General features: G+C 35.2%; 1 protein-coding gene across 3 annotated transcripts; it reads left to right on the top strand.

The window, feature by feature from the left end:
* The first annotated feature begins 3,305 nt into the window (after nucleotides 1-3,305).
* On the top strand, nucleotides 3,306-10,949 carry LOC137820430 (GHMP kinase family protein). Of its 3 annotated transcripts, none has more exons than XM_068624522.2 (12): nucleotides 3,306-3,478; nucleotides 4,420-4,640; nucleotides 4,732-4,776; nucleotides 4,910-5,064; nucleotides 5,144-5,241; nucleotides 5,379-5,488; nucleotides 5,570-5,622; nucleotides 5,703-6,083; nucleotides 6,771-6,875; nucleotides 7,941-8,168; nucleotides 9,181-9,303; nucleotides 10,456-10,949. In XM_068624522.2, the coding sequence occupies exons 2-12, from the start codon at nucleotides 4,451-4,453 to the stop codon at nucleotides 10,720-10,722; spliced, it is 1,755 nt and encodes a 584-aa protein (XP_068480623.1). In that variant the 5' UTR covers nucleotides 3,306-3,478; nucleotides 4,420-4,450; the 3' UTR covers nucleotides 10,723-10,949. The 3 variants fall into 3 exon arrangements, with proteins under 3 accessions (XP_068480623.1, XP_090151273.1, XP_068480624.1); XM_068624523.2 differs by having other exon boundaries at nucleotides 3,440-3,942; XM_090295147.1 differs by lacking the exon at nucleotides 6,771-6,875 and having other exon boundaries at nucleotides 3,338-3,478.
* Nucleotides 10,950-16,047: the final 5,098 nt, after the last annotated feature.

Here is a 16,047-nt window from a genome sequence, read left to right as displayed (position 1 = left end):
GGGATGTAGTTGGACAGGGGCTACGTTCACCTCGGTCAGAAGTGTGCGTTCGAAGGGAGTAAGGGGTAAATGAATCCCTAGTCTTCGAAAGATGATGGAATAGATAAAGCAAAAGGGGCCGTCGGGGTCAGAAGCTAAGAGAATCACACTACAATGCAGTTAAGAGAATTCTGAAATACTTGCAAGGGACTAAAGATGTTGGACCATGGTATCCAAACAATGTTTCCTTGAACTTAAATGGTTTTTCAGATTCTGACTTTGCAGGTTGCAAGGTTGATAGGAAAAGCACAAGTGGAACTTGTCACATGCTTGGGTCAAGTCTAATCTCTTGGGCATTGCAAGAAACAAGCCTATGTTGCTCTTTCTACAACAGAGGCAGAATATATAGCAGCTGGAAGTTGTTGTGCTCAAACACTATGGCTAAGGCAATAACTAAGTGACTTTAGAATTCTTTTAAATAAGATACCTATCAATTAGAGTATAAACATTCTATAGCTTAGGTAAGATTGCTTTGGATGAGTACACATATTAGATAAGATAGAAGCTTAGCTTAGCTCCTTACAACTGTGTAAAGTCCTCAGGAAAGCACAGAAAACAGTAGCAAAATTGATGAAAAAAAGCCAGAGGCTACAAGAATACTGATAATATATTATATGGGTGGGACAACAGGCACTATAGTGATATCTTTGTACACAGGTTTCACCCACATCCACAGGGTGAAACTCCAGATTCTATTTATTATAACATATATGATTTTATTTATGAAGGAAGTTTTCCTCTTAGTTAAAAAAGGAGGAAAAATCACTACTATGTTAGCACAACTGAGAGTCAGCCATGATAGTAAAAAATTTCCCCAAAACTTTTTAGAAAAGGCGATTCTAAAGTAATATACTTCATATATGAGATAAGAGTTCAAGGAGGTATTTCGACAGCAATGACATTGGAGAAAAGTTATACTTCATTTGCTCGTCAGGAAGAGATTTCTATTCCGGGTGGGAGCGACACTGCAGGCCCCAGAATAAAAATATTCATTCTCACATTTGTAATAAAAATATTCATACTCACATTAATACGCTTCCAAATATTTATTCAATATTTTTTTACAAAGATAAAACTTAAAAAAAAATGATTTTATCAATAATTTGATGTTAAAATAATACTTTTTTATTATATTCAATAATAAGTATATAAATAAATTATAATTGCATAAATTTGGAAACAACATAACAAATAAATCAAAAGTGTCGTATTAAGGGAATAGTAATTATCAAATTATATCCAATTATTGTAGGATATGGTACGCAATTATATGCAATTAATTTAATAATGATGGACTCCTATGATTAGTGGATCTCTACCTAGTTAACTTGTAATTTGGAGAGAAAAAGTCTTCATACACTTGTGTATATTCGTGTCTCATCTTCATTCCAATACAATAATGAAAATATTTATACTCACATTTGTACGAATCCATACATCAAAGAAGCGGCCAACCTTGCAACGTGAGCCACCCCATCGCCAAGAGAATCTTGGTTGGATGAGGTTGACAAAAAATGGGTTGCGATGAAGGTGCGGGTAAGGGCTTAGTTAAACGGAGAAAGAAATTTGGAGATTTGGAATGACAAAGAAGAAAAAAAATATTTTAGGAAACAGAGTGTCAAAGGAATTTAGGAGAATTACGGAATGAGAATGAGAATAGAACTTTTGAAAAATTGAAACTTTAGAAAGTGTGAAAAATGATTTTTTTTGGAGAGAAGAAACAAAGTACATACAAAAAAAAATTAAATATATTTTTTATTTTATTTTATCAAGAGATTTTAAACCTCTAATAAATATGTGTCTTACTATGAGTCTGCAAACATCTGCAACATTTGTGTTTTATCAGAGGTTATAATAACATCCACTAATAAACCTCTACTAAAATTATAATTTTTTTGTAGGGAGGTGTTATGTGTTCTACAGTACTGCTTAGAATATTAATAACAATTAGTAGCTATTGGTTGTAATGTGTATTCGACTAACTATTACAAGAAGGTGAAAGGCATGTGTATTTTTTTTGGTGATTTGAATGTTCTTTGATTTTTTTTCTCTATATCTCTTTCTCTCTCTTTCAACCCTTCTTCTGATCTTGATGGCCTAACATATGTGCACTTTCTCATACATAATACAAATAAAACAAAGTTTTGATACCATCATTGTATTGGCCCTGTAAATTCACTTGTTACTGAACTAATACTATTTGGGATAAGGAATCCCTTTAAGTTGAAGACATATATACCTGCAGAGTTATAATAGCGATATTATCAGGTAATGCGTAAGAAGAATCTATTCCTGAAAATGTTAATACATGGGAATTCATCCAATCATCTTTCTCATCATGCACAATGAAATAGACCTTTAGTACCTGATACATGATATAATTATAAATATTCAAAATTTATCAAATAAGAAGTAGATATATTTCCAATAACTACTTCTTTGTTTCCACTATTGAATTTTACCTTTCCAGCAAAGGCTAACAGAAGTGGGGAATATATTTCCTGGCCAAAGTACGAGGCCACAAAAAAAACTATCTTCAAAAAGTTTGTTCTAAAAACGCATTTTAGAAGATATTATATATGTTTTTGAAGAGTTTATTATGAAAATATTATTTCATAATATATTATACATTTCATGGCATTCCAGAAATTTCATTTCAGATTTTTTTTTTCCTAAAATTATTATATTGTCGTAATCCGGAAATGACTTTAAAGTAAAGTAAAATTTTGATTTTGATCATTGTGGGGATGTAGGTACAAATGGGGGGTGCAGGCCGCAAAAGCCTACAAATATGTAAACAAATATATGGCCCAGTCAGGCTGGCCCAACATATCTAAATAAATGGTTGTATCTTTCTACACCTTCATAAACTTCTTAAAATATCAAAAATACTATTATTTTATTGATGTTACTTTTTAAAATACCAAAATATTATGCAGAATCTCGAAGGTATTTTTAAATCTGACAATACCTTCTATTTTTTTTAATCAAAAATGTATTTTCTTAAAAAATATATATTTCATATGGTAGAATATGGAAAATATTTAAAAATAAAATAAAATTTTGGATTATAAAATTCAGAAAACATTTCCAAAATATTTTTCAAATTCTAAAATAGAATGTGTTAAACAAGATTTTTACCTAATTGTAAAATTCGTAATGTACTGTTTTTAATGACAAAATTATCTATTTACATGAGGAAGTATGGGAAGGAATTATTGGAATGTGGAAGAGTTGAAAATAGAACCACAACTACTGTGGAAACTGCACATTCTTAAATTAAGGTACACGTGCACCCGCCACGTGCAACGCGAGGCCATTCATTATTTGTTCTGCTTCTTCTTCACTGTGAAACCAAAACACACCACTGAAAGAGAAACAACAGTGGAGATCGCATCGCATCTACAGCGCCCTCATTTCACTCCTCATCACTCATCAGGCAACACCCTCATTTCACTCTCATCATCACCTTTTTTACCCTAACCTCTTTCCCTTTTCTTTCATTCCACTTTATCTTCTTTCTTTTTTTTTCCTATTTTTCCAATTCTAAACCCTAGCGTTTCACGTTCTTCTGTTCTTTTCTACGGTGCACCATAGCAATAACACGTTCCTCCTTCCCGTTCTGTCATGTCATGTTCCGCGCTGCATTTTCTTTTTTATTTGCCGCTCTGAAACTATGCACGCGTTGGAAGCTTTCTTGCGGGATTGGCTTTTCTATGTTTGCGTGTTTATTTATTTTATTTGATTGTTTGATTTTTTTTATCATTTGATTTGGAATTGTTGAAAAGTAAACCTGGAAATGGGAGGAGAAAGATTTTCGAGACATGATTTGTTTCCTGTTTCAGGGCGTATAATCAGAGGCTGCCGGGCTTAAATATGGAATTAATTAAATAAATTATTTAGGCACGTTATTTTGTCAGATAGATTTGATTGTCTCGTCTATTTTGTAGCATGAATGAGTACTTGTTTGATTTTTTAAAATACTATATTATATTGCTGTTTTTATGAAAAGTATATCAAGTTTTTTGTTTTCTTTCTGCTTATGCTTAATTAGCTTATTTTCTATGTCTATACCTGTTATGTAAATTATGATCAAAGTAGAATTTTAATTGTAATTTGGATATCTCTTTTTTCTGGTGGCTTATTTCTTGGCCAATCTTTCCCTTTATTTTTTGGTGATCAAAAGTTCAAGCTTAATTTGTATAACTAAACAAAACAGGAAAGCAAATTCTTTCCATTATTTGTGTTGGTGGTCATTCTTATAAAGTGAGGTTCTTTTGGCATTGTGTTACCTGTAGCCTCGTTTTGTAAGTGCTGTGGATTCTGTTTATATATAATGGAATTATAATCTTTTGGACAACTTGTGTGCTAATTGTACAGAGACTGGAGCCAGAGAAGAAAAGAATAATATATGGAGGCCGGCGCAGGAAAAGGTTTGGAATGCCCGAAGACTATGGATGGGAAGGCGAGTGAGGGGAATGGAATAGAGAAGGAAATTCCCTCTTGTTGTTTGAAGGCTAAAGCTTCATCCCCTGAGTCAGAGGCAAAGTGTCATTCCACTGTTGTTTCTGGGTGGTTTTCAGCTTCTCAAACTTGCTCAGGTTATTATCTGCTACGGTTCCATTTATAAGAATAAGGCCTGATTTCTGAATAAGACCTGAGGTTCTTCTACTTTATCTTTTGTTTTTACAGGGAAATCTGTAAAACCAGATTATTTCAACAACCCGATGTGGCCAGGTGGGTGTTACTAACCTGCAATTCTGCACAGTTGGTGAACATTTGCATTATTGCAGCGAGAGTTTTTCCTCTTTTATGATGTTTGATAGCCTTAATTTCAAACCTTGCTTTTGAAAATCAACCGCATTCTTAGGAGTTGTCACTTCAGCTCCTGGAAAAGTGTTAATGACCGGTGGTTATCTCATTTTGGAGCGACCCAACTCAGGACTTGTCCTCAGTACAAACGCTCGCTTTTACGCCATCATCAAACCTCTTCACCACCAAATCAAATCCGATTCCTGGGCATGGGTCTGATATACTTCTTCTTCTCTCTTCGCATTATTGCTTTTATCTTTTACTTACTTCTCTTTTTTTTATTTTCATCCAGGCATGGACAGATATCAGGTTAACCTCTCCTCAGCTTTCCAGAGAAGCTCTTTACAAACTCGCGCTCAAAAATCTTGCCATCCAAACTGTTTCCTCAAGGCACGTTTTCCGTTTCAGATTAATTGTTTCACTGTTAGCAAGCAATGTAGAAATTGTATGTTTGGTCGCTTTATTACTGTGCTTTTTGTGGTTTGTCAATGTTTGATGTAATTTCTGTGATTGGTTAATTATCTCAGTGATACGAGAAATCCTTTTGTGGAATACGCGGTGCAGTATTCCGTGGCTGCTGCTTGTGCGTCGTTTGACCAGAGTAAAAAGGAGGAGTTGCACAAACTGCTTTTACAAGGTGGTATCACGCTTCTCTGCCCTTTTGAAAAATGAATAAACAGGTTTAAACGTCCGATTTTGTGACTGGATTGATCTGTAGGTCTTGACATTACAATTTTGGGCTCCAATGATTTTTATTCATACAGGAATGAGGTAATTTACCCTTTGTTTTCATGATTTGAGCATTTAAAAGTTTTGACCAAAATATTTATTTGTGAATAAACGCTTCTCAGATTGAGAGACGTGGACTCCCTTTGACGCCAGAATCGTTGGCCTCCCTTCCACCTTTTTCCTCCATCACCTTCAATGCTGATGGTGCTGATGGGGGCAATTGCAAGCCTGAAGTGGCTAAAACTGGTTTGGGCTCATCTGCAGCGATGACTACGGCTGTAGTTGCTGCCTTACTTCATTACCTGGATGTGGTGAAGCTTTCCTCTTCGAAAGATCACCGGGAAAGGAAGGATGTTGCTGATCTTGATATGGTGCATAAAATTGCTCAAACTGCACACTGTATTGCACAGGGGAAAGTAGGCAGTGGGTTTGATGTCAGTTCAGCTGTGTATGGCAGTCAGCGCTATGTGCGGTTCTCACCAGAAGTGATTTCTTCCACCCAGGTCTCCCCTCCCCTCTCATATCCTGTTCAATTTCTTTTCGTAGACATTTAATTTCACCAATCAAACCATTTAATCTTGTAATTTCTTTACATAGAATCTTGTCATATTATTACAATGCTCATTAACATCCCTAAACATTAAATTTTAGATAAATTAGACATTTGTTGGTTTGTAATCTTATGAATGACATTGACTTATATTTTAAAAAAATAATGATGTGTTAAGTTGAAATTATTTGATGAAGTATCAACTAGTTTTAAAATTTTATAATTTTTTGTTGATTTAATTATTGTAATGAATGCTTTCAATTTGACAATTTGAACAGACATTACATGGAGTAAGTAGATCTCATTCTGTATATAAAGATGTGCATTTAGCTAACAATGTATATGTTATGAAACTGGCACAATGCACCCTCCCTGGTTTGTTTAACCATGTTTGGGTATGGGTTCCATCTAGAGATCATTGACAACTATTATCTTTGAGTTCTTGAAATTCTCATGAAAAATATTTTCATGATATACCACCATTCATTGCAATCTGTGTTTTTTCCATTTGTTAATACAAGCATGGTAGGACTCTTCTGTTGGTTTTGTCTTACTCTGAGAAAATTTTTGTTTTGGAATTAGTAGCAATGTTCCACGAACATCAATAACTTCATTGTCTTCTATTTTATTGACATCGTAGATTGCAGATAAAGAAGTGCCTTTACCAGATGTTCTCACTGAAATTATAAGAGGAAAATGGGACCACGACACGACTGAGTTCTCTTTACCACCTTTGATGACTCTTGTAAACAACTTAAATCTTGCTTATTTTACATTTATGTCCTAAAGATGGCTATGGACACTTCTGGTTGAAAGGGTGGTTATGGTGGGATGCACCCAAGTCCTGACTCTATTTATATACATTTCGTTCTATTCACAACCTTCTTTTAATAGAAAAACAATAAAGAAATAATGTTGTGTTGTTTGTTAGATAGAGTCTTCTCCTTTTAGGAAATCCATGAATTGCTTTTCATTTCTGCAATCCACGTTTTGGACTCATGATTACTAAATGCGTCTTCCAATGACTAAAATTCTGACCTTTTGTTTGATTAGGTGTTGACTTTTAATGTGAGTACTTGGGTTCTTTCTATATGTGGAAATTCGATGCTGTCATTTACTTAAGCATGTGTGATATTTATTAAGAATTGTCTAGAGTACAGTTGCTTATGACAATCATGTGAAAACTTATGTCAGATGTTTTGGTTAACAAGAATCCGATATTTGGAAGCTAAGATCCATTAACAGCTTGTTCATTTTTAACATCTTTTTATGTTGTTTTTTATTGTTGTGCTTTTCTACGTGCAGCCTTTGTAAACCTTGAAATGCATTTGCTTAAGATGACATGAGAGACAGAATTTTAATTATTTTCTGCAATAATACAGTTAAATTTTAGTTTACTAGCTTAGTTTTGAAAAGCACCAGATGCCAGTTTAACAAACAGAAAGCTTGGTGCTTCAATTTTTTTTCAATATTTTCTGAATGAATATTGCTTAAAAATCAGTTAGGTGGTTTCAAACTTTATATGTAAAAGAAGCTGAAAGATATATAAGATGATTGGATTGTTTTCTGTCCTCACCTGAATATTGAGACCAGTTAGGAAGATTATAGGGTCTATTGGAAACCGTGTTATTTGTTTCTGTTTCAGTATTTACTATTACCTTTCATTGTAAATCCAGCCATGGTAGTGGTGGCGCAGTGATATCAATATTCGCAGATGAATAATACTGAGGGTTTCCAATTGTGATTCAGTCAGATTCTACATACGAATTCTCTTGGTTCTAAGGCTGATTAATATTTTTTTCCTTTCTAGTTACTAGGAGAACCTGGAAGTGGTGGATCATCCACGCCATCAATGGTTGGTGCTGTCAAAAAATGGCAAAAGTCTGACCCTCAGAAAGCCCTGGACACATGGAGAAGATTGTCAGAGGCAAATTCAGCTTTGGAAATGCAATTAAACTTGTTAAGCAAATTAGCAAAGGAACAATGGAATGCATATAAATCTGTGATTGAAAGCTGCAGCATGCTCAGATCAGACAAGGTATTTCTTGGAAATTAGTTTTGACCAATTTAATGGAACTGATTTTAAATCAGAATTTGTATACTCATTTAACTAAAGTAAATTGCTGGACAATTCTTCCTGTCAGAATCAGATAACTTAAACGTTGTGTGTCCCTATGATATTCTTGCTCTGGATTAGCCTTTTACACTTCTTTTTGACAGTTTTTGATGGTACATCTTTACTGATTATGTACACTTCTCTTATTGCTTTGATGGTTTATCTAGAGCTACTCTGGACTGGAGAGGAGTATAGATTAGAAGAAGCTTATTTGCAGGAAAAAAACATTCTCATTATATTTTCCAGACCATAATCTGATTGTGGCTGGATGTATAGTTGGAACTTAACTGAAATTTTGGCATCTTTATTGCACCTCTTGACACCCTTCATGCTTGATATGACCTTGTTGCCTGAGAATTATGAACTTCATAGTTCACAGTAAACTCAAATCTTATAATTATGGAATGATGTGAAAAATTGTGGCCCAACTCTAATGGTCAGTTTTGTAACATTTAGCCATGAACAATGGAGTGTTCGTAAATGAGATTGATTTAAAAATTATATTTTGGAAATACATTATACATCTATTAGTTTTTCACCCCCAGTTTGAAGGGGAGCTGACCCTTTGGGAGGGAGGGGGGCAGAGGGAAAAATTGAAATGTTTCTTTTGTGTCAAAATTGAAAACTTTTTCACCCCCAACTCTAATGGTCAGTTTTGTAACATTTAGCCATGAACAATGGAGTGTTTGTAAATGAGATTGATTTAAAAATTATATTTTGGAAATACATTATACATCTATTAGTTTTTCACCCCCAGTTTGAAGGGGAGCTGACCCTTTGGGAGGGAGGGGGCCAGAGGGCAAAATTGAAAAGTTTCTTTTGCATCAAGAGACGGAGGAGCAATCAACATAAGTTCTACAATTTTTCATATATATAGTAACATTTCTTCTTTCATGTGGATTTTTTAACTTTGAAATTCAAATTGCGTTATCAGTGGATAGAACTACCTTCTGAACCTAACCAAGAAACAGTTATTAAAGCGCTGCTTAGTGCAAAAGATGCCATGCTGAGGATTAGATACCATATGCGCCTGATGGGCGAGGCCGCAGGTGTTCCGGTGAGTTCATTTAACTATTGAGCACTTGTTTTTACTGTTCTCTGTTCATATGATGTTGATTTATGTCATACAAAATATGTCTTGGTGAAACGCATACCCTTGTACATTTTTCGATTGAAAATTAGTGACTTTAATTTATCCATACCTCTTTAGGTACTACATTTCTTATCTTGTGAATAAGAATGATCATACATCTAAGTTTCACTATTTACTTGCAAATAATATAGGCCATCCCAGTGATTCATACGGAAGTATTAAGGTTGGATTCACATTATGGTCAATCTACTTGCTATCTGTGCATTCCATAGCATGCATTGCTATAATACACTGTGGCTCAAGAACTGAAAAAATCCCATATCAAAATTTCTTGCACTACCAAGTGATTACTTTGTTAGTGTGTTGCCTTAGAAAGTATAATTTAGTACCTATATCATAAACTTGTTTCAGGGAGTTAAATATGTAAATAAACCATTCATACATTTTCAGCTAACAACTTAGGCTTTTGAGATCCGTTCATAGCATGGTTCTAGAGCCTATATGACCAAGTGGTCTAGAGTTCAATCCTTAGCACCTTCATCCGTTTAAAAAAAAATTGAATTGCAACACAAGCTTGGTGGGTTGTGCACTGTCCACGCTTCAAACCTAAAGATCTCTTGCTTGAAGGGGCACGTTAGACATATTAAAATAAGATCATTTTTGTAACAGATAGTACACAAAATAAGATCATTTTTATTAGCCTGTTCTTGTTAAGTAGCCCTCAAACCACTGCTCACCCCGTTCCAAATCAACAAAAAACAATGGATCATTTAACATCTTCAGATTTTGGTATAGTTGATTCATGACGATAATTTAATACTTGAACCTTCTGGGGGGTGTATCTTCTTTTAGTATTCAGGAGTATCACAACTCGGGTTCAGTTAAAACATAAAACAGAGTTATTATGTTTCAACTTGTCAATTATGAACCCCTTGAATCAATCAGAAAATTGATGTTTACTCGGCATAATTGCTATATTTCCCTATTCAACTCATTCAATTGTAGTCAGAGATTTGGTGTTATAAAATCATTTTTCTGTTGGGTTCATTATTTAATTTTTTTGTTGTTGACAATTTATGACTAAAGAAGACTTTAAGTTAATTCCAATGTGTACAGATTGAACCAGAATCACAAACGCAACTTCTAGATGGTACATTGAACTTGGAAGGAGTACTGTTGGCTGGAGTGCCAGGGGCAGGAGGATTTGATGCAGTCTTTGCTGTTTCTTTGGGAAATTCAAGCAGCAATGTGACAAAAATATGGAGTTCACATAATGTTCTTGCCTTGTTGGTTAAAGAAGATCCTTGTGGCGCTTGTTTAGAAAGTGCGGACCCCCGAACCAATGAAATTACATCAGCTGTATCTTTAATTAATATCGAATAAGTTAATTTCCATCAATTAAAGTGTGCTAATCACCACAAAATAGTTCCGTGGAGTGTGGCTTCACTAGGTATTAGTTTGCTTGTTTTAGATTTCGGGGGAAAAGAGTAGATTGAAATAAGCTTATAAAGTGTTATAGTTATTTTTTAAAGTGAAACCCCTTACGTTCTTACTCAGATGTACCTACTTTTCTACAACTGGTCCAAGGAATATGTTGTCTTAAAGGAAAACGCTTGTTTGACACCAGTTTTAAAAAACTCCCACTTGACACTGCCGACTTGGCAAGTGAGGCTGACATGGCTAAGATATTGAAAAATCGTAAGTTTTAATGTGTATATTATACTGTCATTTTCTTTCAACAAGTGTTTTATTAATTGTTTTAAGGTCAGATTTTGTGTTTGATATTCTCATCATATAGGTTCCTCTTGCTTCTGATAATGTGGAAATACTCCAACAGTTTTTTTTTTGGATGTTTTTACATGGGTATACCTGCTTATTCTTTTAATGTATGCCATGTTTGGCAAAGCATATTTCTGGCTCTATATTTTTTTTTTCTTTTCAAAGTTCTATCAAGAAACATCCAAAAATTTAAGTATTGTTTTTTCTATTAGCTGATACTAACATGCATGTTTTCTGCCATTTTAATGAATGGGGGAGACGAGGGAAAATAAATTATTTGCTGTATATTCTTACAAAAGACAAATAAAACCTTTATAATAAGTATTCAATTCAAGATTACTTTAGTCAGGACATTTTTTTAAAAAAAATAAGTACTTTCCTTAAAATCATTGATAGTCAGATAGGAGAATGGGGGATTTGATTCCCTTCCCTCTTTGAAATCATTGAACCAAACTAGTTATTGAAGAAACAACATCTTCATTAGGTCTCTTTGAAATTGAACCAAACTAGTCATTGACGAAACAAAATCTTCATTAGGTGATAGAATGAGATTAGTTATATGGATCAATTCATCCCGTCAGCCCATCTCCTTTTTGTCAAATGCTCTCCCGTGAAATATTCTTCTTTTGTTCTTCTACTACTGGTTTCTAGTAGAGAGTTAAAGAAAACACAATACTATGTTAATAAAATATAGAATATGAGATATTATACCATAGATATGGAGTTAAAAGGTTATACTTGAAAAGAAAGCTACAAATATATTCTACAATTCTGATCACTTATATAGCAGTAAGTACAACATATATAAAGTGTAGACACGAAGCATATATTTGATAGGGACTTATATTACGAGATGCTTAAGTCTCACATTGAGTAGTAGTATGAGATATTCAGTGGATTATTTAAGTATTTGATTTTTCCTCCTTAATAGCTAACTTTTGAGGGTGAGTTCCTCTAGTATTTGAGTGCTTATCAATTGGTATTTGAACTAGTTGTGTTGGCGTATCGCAAAGGGCTACTACATGTGGTTGTAATTGGTGGAGGGTTCTAACAACAAGGAAGTTGAGTGAAGTGTCACTGAATAAAGAAAGTGTTAGAGTGAAATTTGCTAAGATGTTGGTTGACAAGGGTGGTGCTATGGTAGAAATTTAGGTATTATGGGTATCTAGGTCCCTATCAAGTAGTATGAGGGCTGCTTCTTCCTGCACCTCCATGCCTTCTTGTGCCACCCCCATAAATTTTTCTTATTCCAAAAATACCCTTTTCAATATTCCGGATTACATAATCCGGAAGTCTTTTTCTAGATTCAGAATTAGCTTCCGGATTATGTAATCCGGAAGTCTTTTGTGATTAGTTTCTGGATTACATAATCCGGAAGTCTTTGCTATACATAAGATTAGCTTCCGGATTATGTAATCCGGAAGCCTTTTTTTCAGAGGTGTTATTAGCTTCCGGATTACATAATCCGGAAGTCTTTTCTAAATATGAAATTGACTTCCGGATTATGTAATCCGGAATTTATCAGGATTACATAATCCATAGACTTATTATTTCAAATTAAAGGGGGTGAAAAAAAAATGGTATTTTCATATTTAGTATGGGGTGGCACAAGAAGGTATGAAGGTGTAGGAAGAAAGAGTCTAGTATGAGATGCTAGTGAAGTATAAGGGCTTCATTCTCCCCCTTTAATAGCTAGCTTTCGAGGGTGGGTTTCTAAGTGTTTGGGTGCTTATCAATATTTCTATTTTTTTGTTAATTTATAGTAGTAGGTACAACAGATATATAGAGATTGTCCTTTGGCTTCTCAGCAATCTCACAAGTTCCATTTTTCTCAATTACACTCATCACCTCATTTATGACTTGAATCCTAATATAAAAAACTGTGTATTGACAAGGGAATCATGATATAATGAACATCCTTCTCTTAATTTAAGCTTTTAGGAGGGTTGTTGATCCTGTCATTGTATTAGAGCTTATATTATCGAGTGGTTAGGATTCAATACTTTCCACTTACATTCTTAATTAAATTAAAAGTTCATTTGAAGGTATAGTTGGCTAGTGCATCACCCATGATTCAAGTTCAAAGTGCTAGTTTTCCAAGAGGGTTGTGGTAGAGATGTAAAGCCATTCTTTTGGACTTCATATTTTAATTTTATGGTATTTTCTTCGTGTTCGTGTTATTTTATGTTTCAGCCTCAACTTCTAAAAGGAATCCATATATGTTCATGTTTGTCTTTTTTTTTATTTCATGTAGATGTCAAGGAGATTCGAGGTATTGGTTTGCAAGTTTCCTAACTTGAAAGTGCAGAAGCTTCTAAACAAGGTATCTGCATTATTCAAAGTGAATCTTAACGAGTTGTGCTGGAATAACATTATTTGGTTGTGCATATAATCATATTTATCCGTAATGCCTATTGCTGAGATATGCTACCTTGTTTTTCATATTTCCATTCTTCTATTTAGTGTTGTAGAATATTTTTACTGCTTTTTCTTAGTTTTGAGCTTTTCTTTTCTTATTTTATGTAATTTCTCTACAATTGTATAATGTTATTTATTTATTTCATGAAGGTACAACAAAATATACTTTGAAATCATGGCTCACTTCTGGATATGCTAGTGTTGGAAATCAGAATTATCCTATAGGTAATGACACCCCCTATTTGATCACACTTAAATTTTCTCTAGGAATAAGACTTTTGTTGTTTTTGTTTTCCTGAATGCCTAATGAACAATACTTGTTATTGTTTGGATGATTTTTTTTCTTAGACTTATATAATTTTCATTTGTGTTCATTTTGAAGTTTTATGAATGATGGAATTAATAAAAAAAAAAATTTGTCGTTTCTAATTCTTATTAAAAAGTGAACTTGAAACCTAATTCAATTTCATAAAATTATTTATAAAATGAAGTTTACACTCACTTATATACTAAGAAATGTTTTAAGATGACTATAATATCATATTAAGAAGTAAACTTTAAACCTAACTCAATATCATAAAATCGATTAATAAAATGAGATTTACACTCATTTATATACTAATAAATATTCTAATATCTAAGTCGATGTGGAATCTCCAACATTAATTAATATTTACTATTTCATTATATCATATCTTAGATGATCTCTTATAACTATCTTTCATATTTTGTTAAATTTTTTCCTTATTTGATTTTGATAAAGATTATTCCCTAGTGACATAAATAGGGTTAGAGCTCTGAATCCTGTATCACATTGTTAATTGTAATACACAAGGGATATTATTTATTTATATTCTCTTATTTTTCTTCTTCCTAACTAAATCTGTAAGCTTTCCACTTCCATGTCCAGTTAATCAAATTATAAGGTTGAATTGACCCGTCTTCCCTGTTTGTACCTTATAATATCAATTTATGAAACTACGTTTATTTTGGTGGTTTTGCATTTTGTACTGCAATTAGTAATTAAACTGAAAGAAATATTAGCACTATTATTTGTATCTATTGCTTTATTTATCTAAAAATGTTTTCTTTCGCAACATGGGTCATTTTTTTTACTAATAGACAAAGCTAAATCCAAATCCAAATAAATGGATTGAGATTTAAATCTATATCCATTTTAATTATATCAAATTTATTTGAATATTTTTTTTTAAATTCATTTAAAGTGGATTAAATTTGAATTAAATTCACTTTGTCAATTACATATTTTAATATGGACACAGACTAACTTGGCTCGAACTGGGCCTAAACCGACTCAACCTGGATGCGGACCAACTCGGCTCGACAACGATCCGAGTCCGCTCGACTCGACATTAGCCCACCCTGGACGTGTCGACATCAACTCGTGCCTGCTCGAATCGACATTGACCAGGGCCCAGACGACTCGACATCGGCACAAACCCGAACAAGTCAACAACAGCCTGGGCCCAGATGACTTGACATCAATCCCGGCTAGCTTGACTCAACATCGGCCCAGGTCTGCTCAACTCAAAATCAACCCGAGCCCGCTCAACTCGACATTGAGCACGAGCCCATATGGCTCAACATCGACCTTGGCCCACTTGGCTCAACATTGCCCCATGCTTGCTCAACTCGACAATGGTTCAGGCCTGGACGACTCGACATTAGCCTAGGCCTAGGCGACTCGACATCAACATGGGCCCGGGCCTGCTCGACTAGACATTGAACTGGGAACGCTCGGCTCGACATCGGCTTGGGCCCGCTCGACTCCTCAACATGGGCCAGAGACTGCTTGGTTCGAAATCAGCCTGGGCCCACTCAACTCGACATCGACTCAGGCCCGCTCGACTCGACATCGACCTGGGACTACTCGTCTCGGCATTGACCCAGTCCTGCGCGGCTCGAAATCAGCATGGGCCCACTCAACACGACATCGGCTGAGGCTCGCTCGTCTAGACATCGGTATGGGATTGCAAGGCTCAACATCAGCCCGCCCTGAACACTCGACATCGGCCTGGGCCTGGACAACTAGAAATCGGCCTAGGCCCGAACAACTCAACATCGGCCAGGGCCATTCAGCACGACAACGGCCCGAGCTCGCTCGAATCGACATCGACCCAGGATTGCTCAGCTCGACATCGTCCCTTGCTCGGACGACTAGACATTGGCCAAGACCTGGACGACTCGACATCAGCCCAGGCCCAGACGAATTGACATTGAACCGGACCCGCTTATCTCGACATCGGCCCAGGCTCGCTCGGCTCGACATCAGACCGAGCTTGCTCAACTCGACATCAACCCAGGCCCAGACAACTCTAACATCGACCCGAGCCTAAGCAACTAAACATTAGCCCAGACCCGGACGACTCGACATCAACCCGGGCCTGCTCGGCTTGACATCGGCCAAGTATTTCTCGACTCGACATCGTCTTAGGACTGCTTGGCTCGACATCAGCCCCACCCCGGACAACTCGACATCGACCCAAGCAA

Source organism: Phaseolus vulgaris, chromosome 9 (genome assembly GCF_051622355.1).
Source record: "Phaseolus vulgaris cultivar YP4 chromosome 9, ASM5162235v1, whole genome shotgun sequence".
In the NCBI taxonomy this organism is placed as follows: domain Eukaryota; kingdom Viridiplantae; phylum Streptophyta; class Magnoliopsida; order Fabales; family Fabaceae; genus Phaseolus; species Phaseolus vulgaris.
Note: the sequence above shows the minus strand (reverse complement) of the source record. Positions and strands in the feature narration are given on the sequence as shown.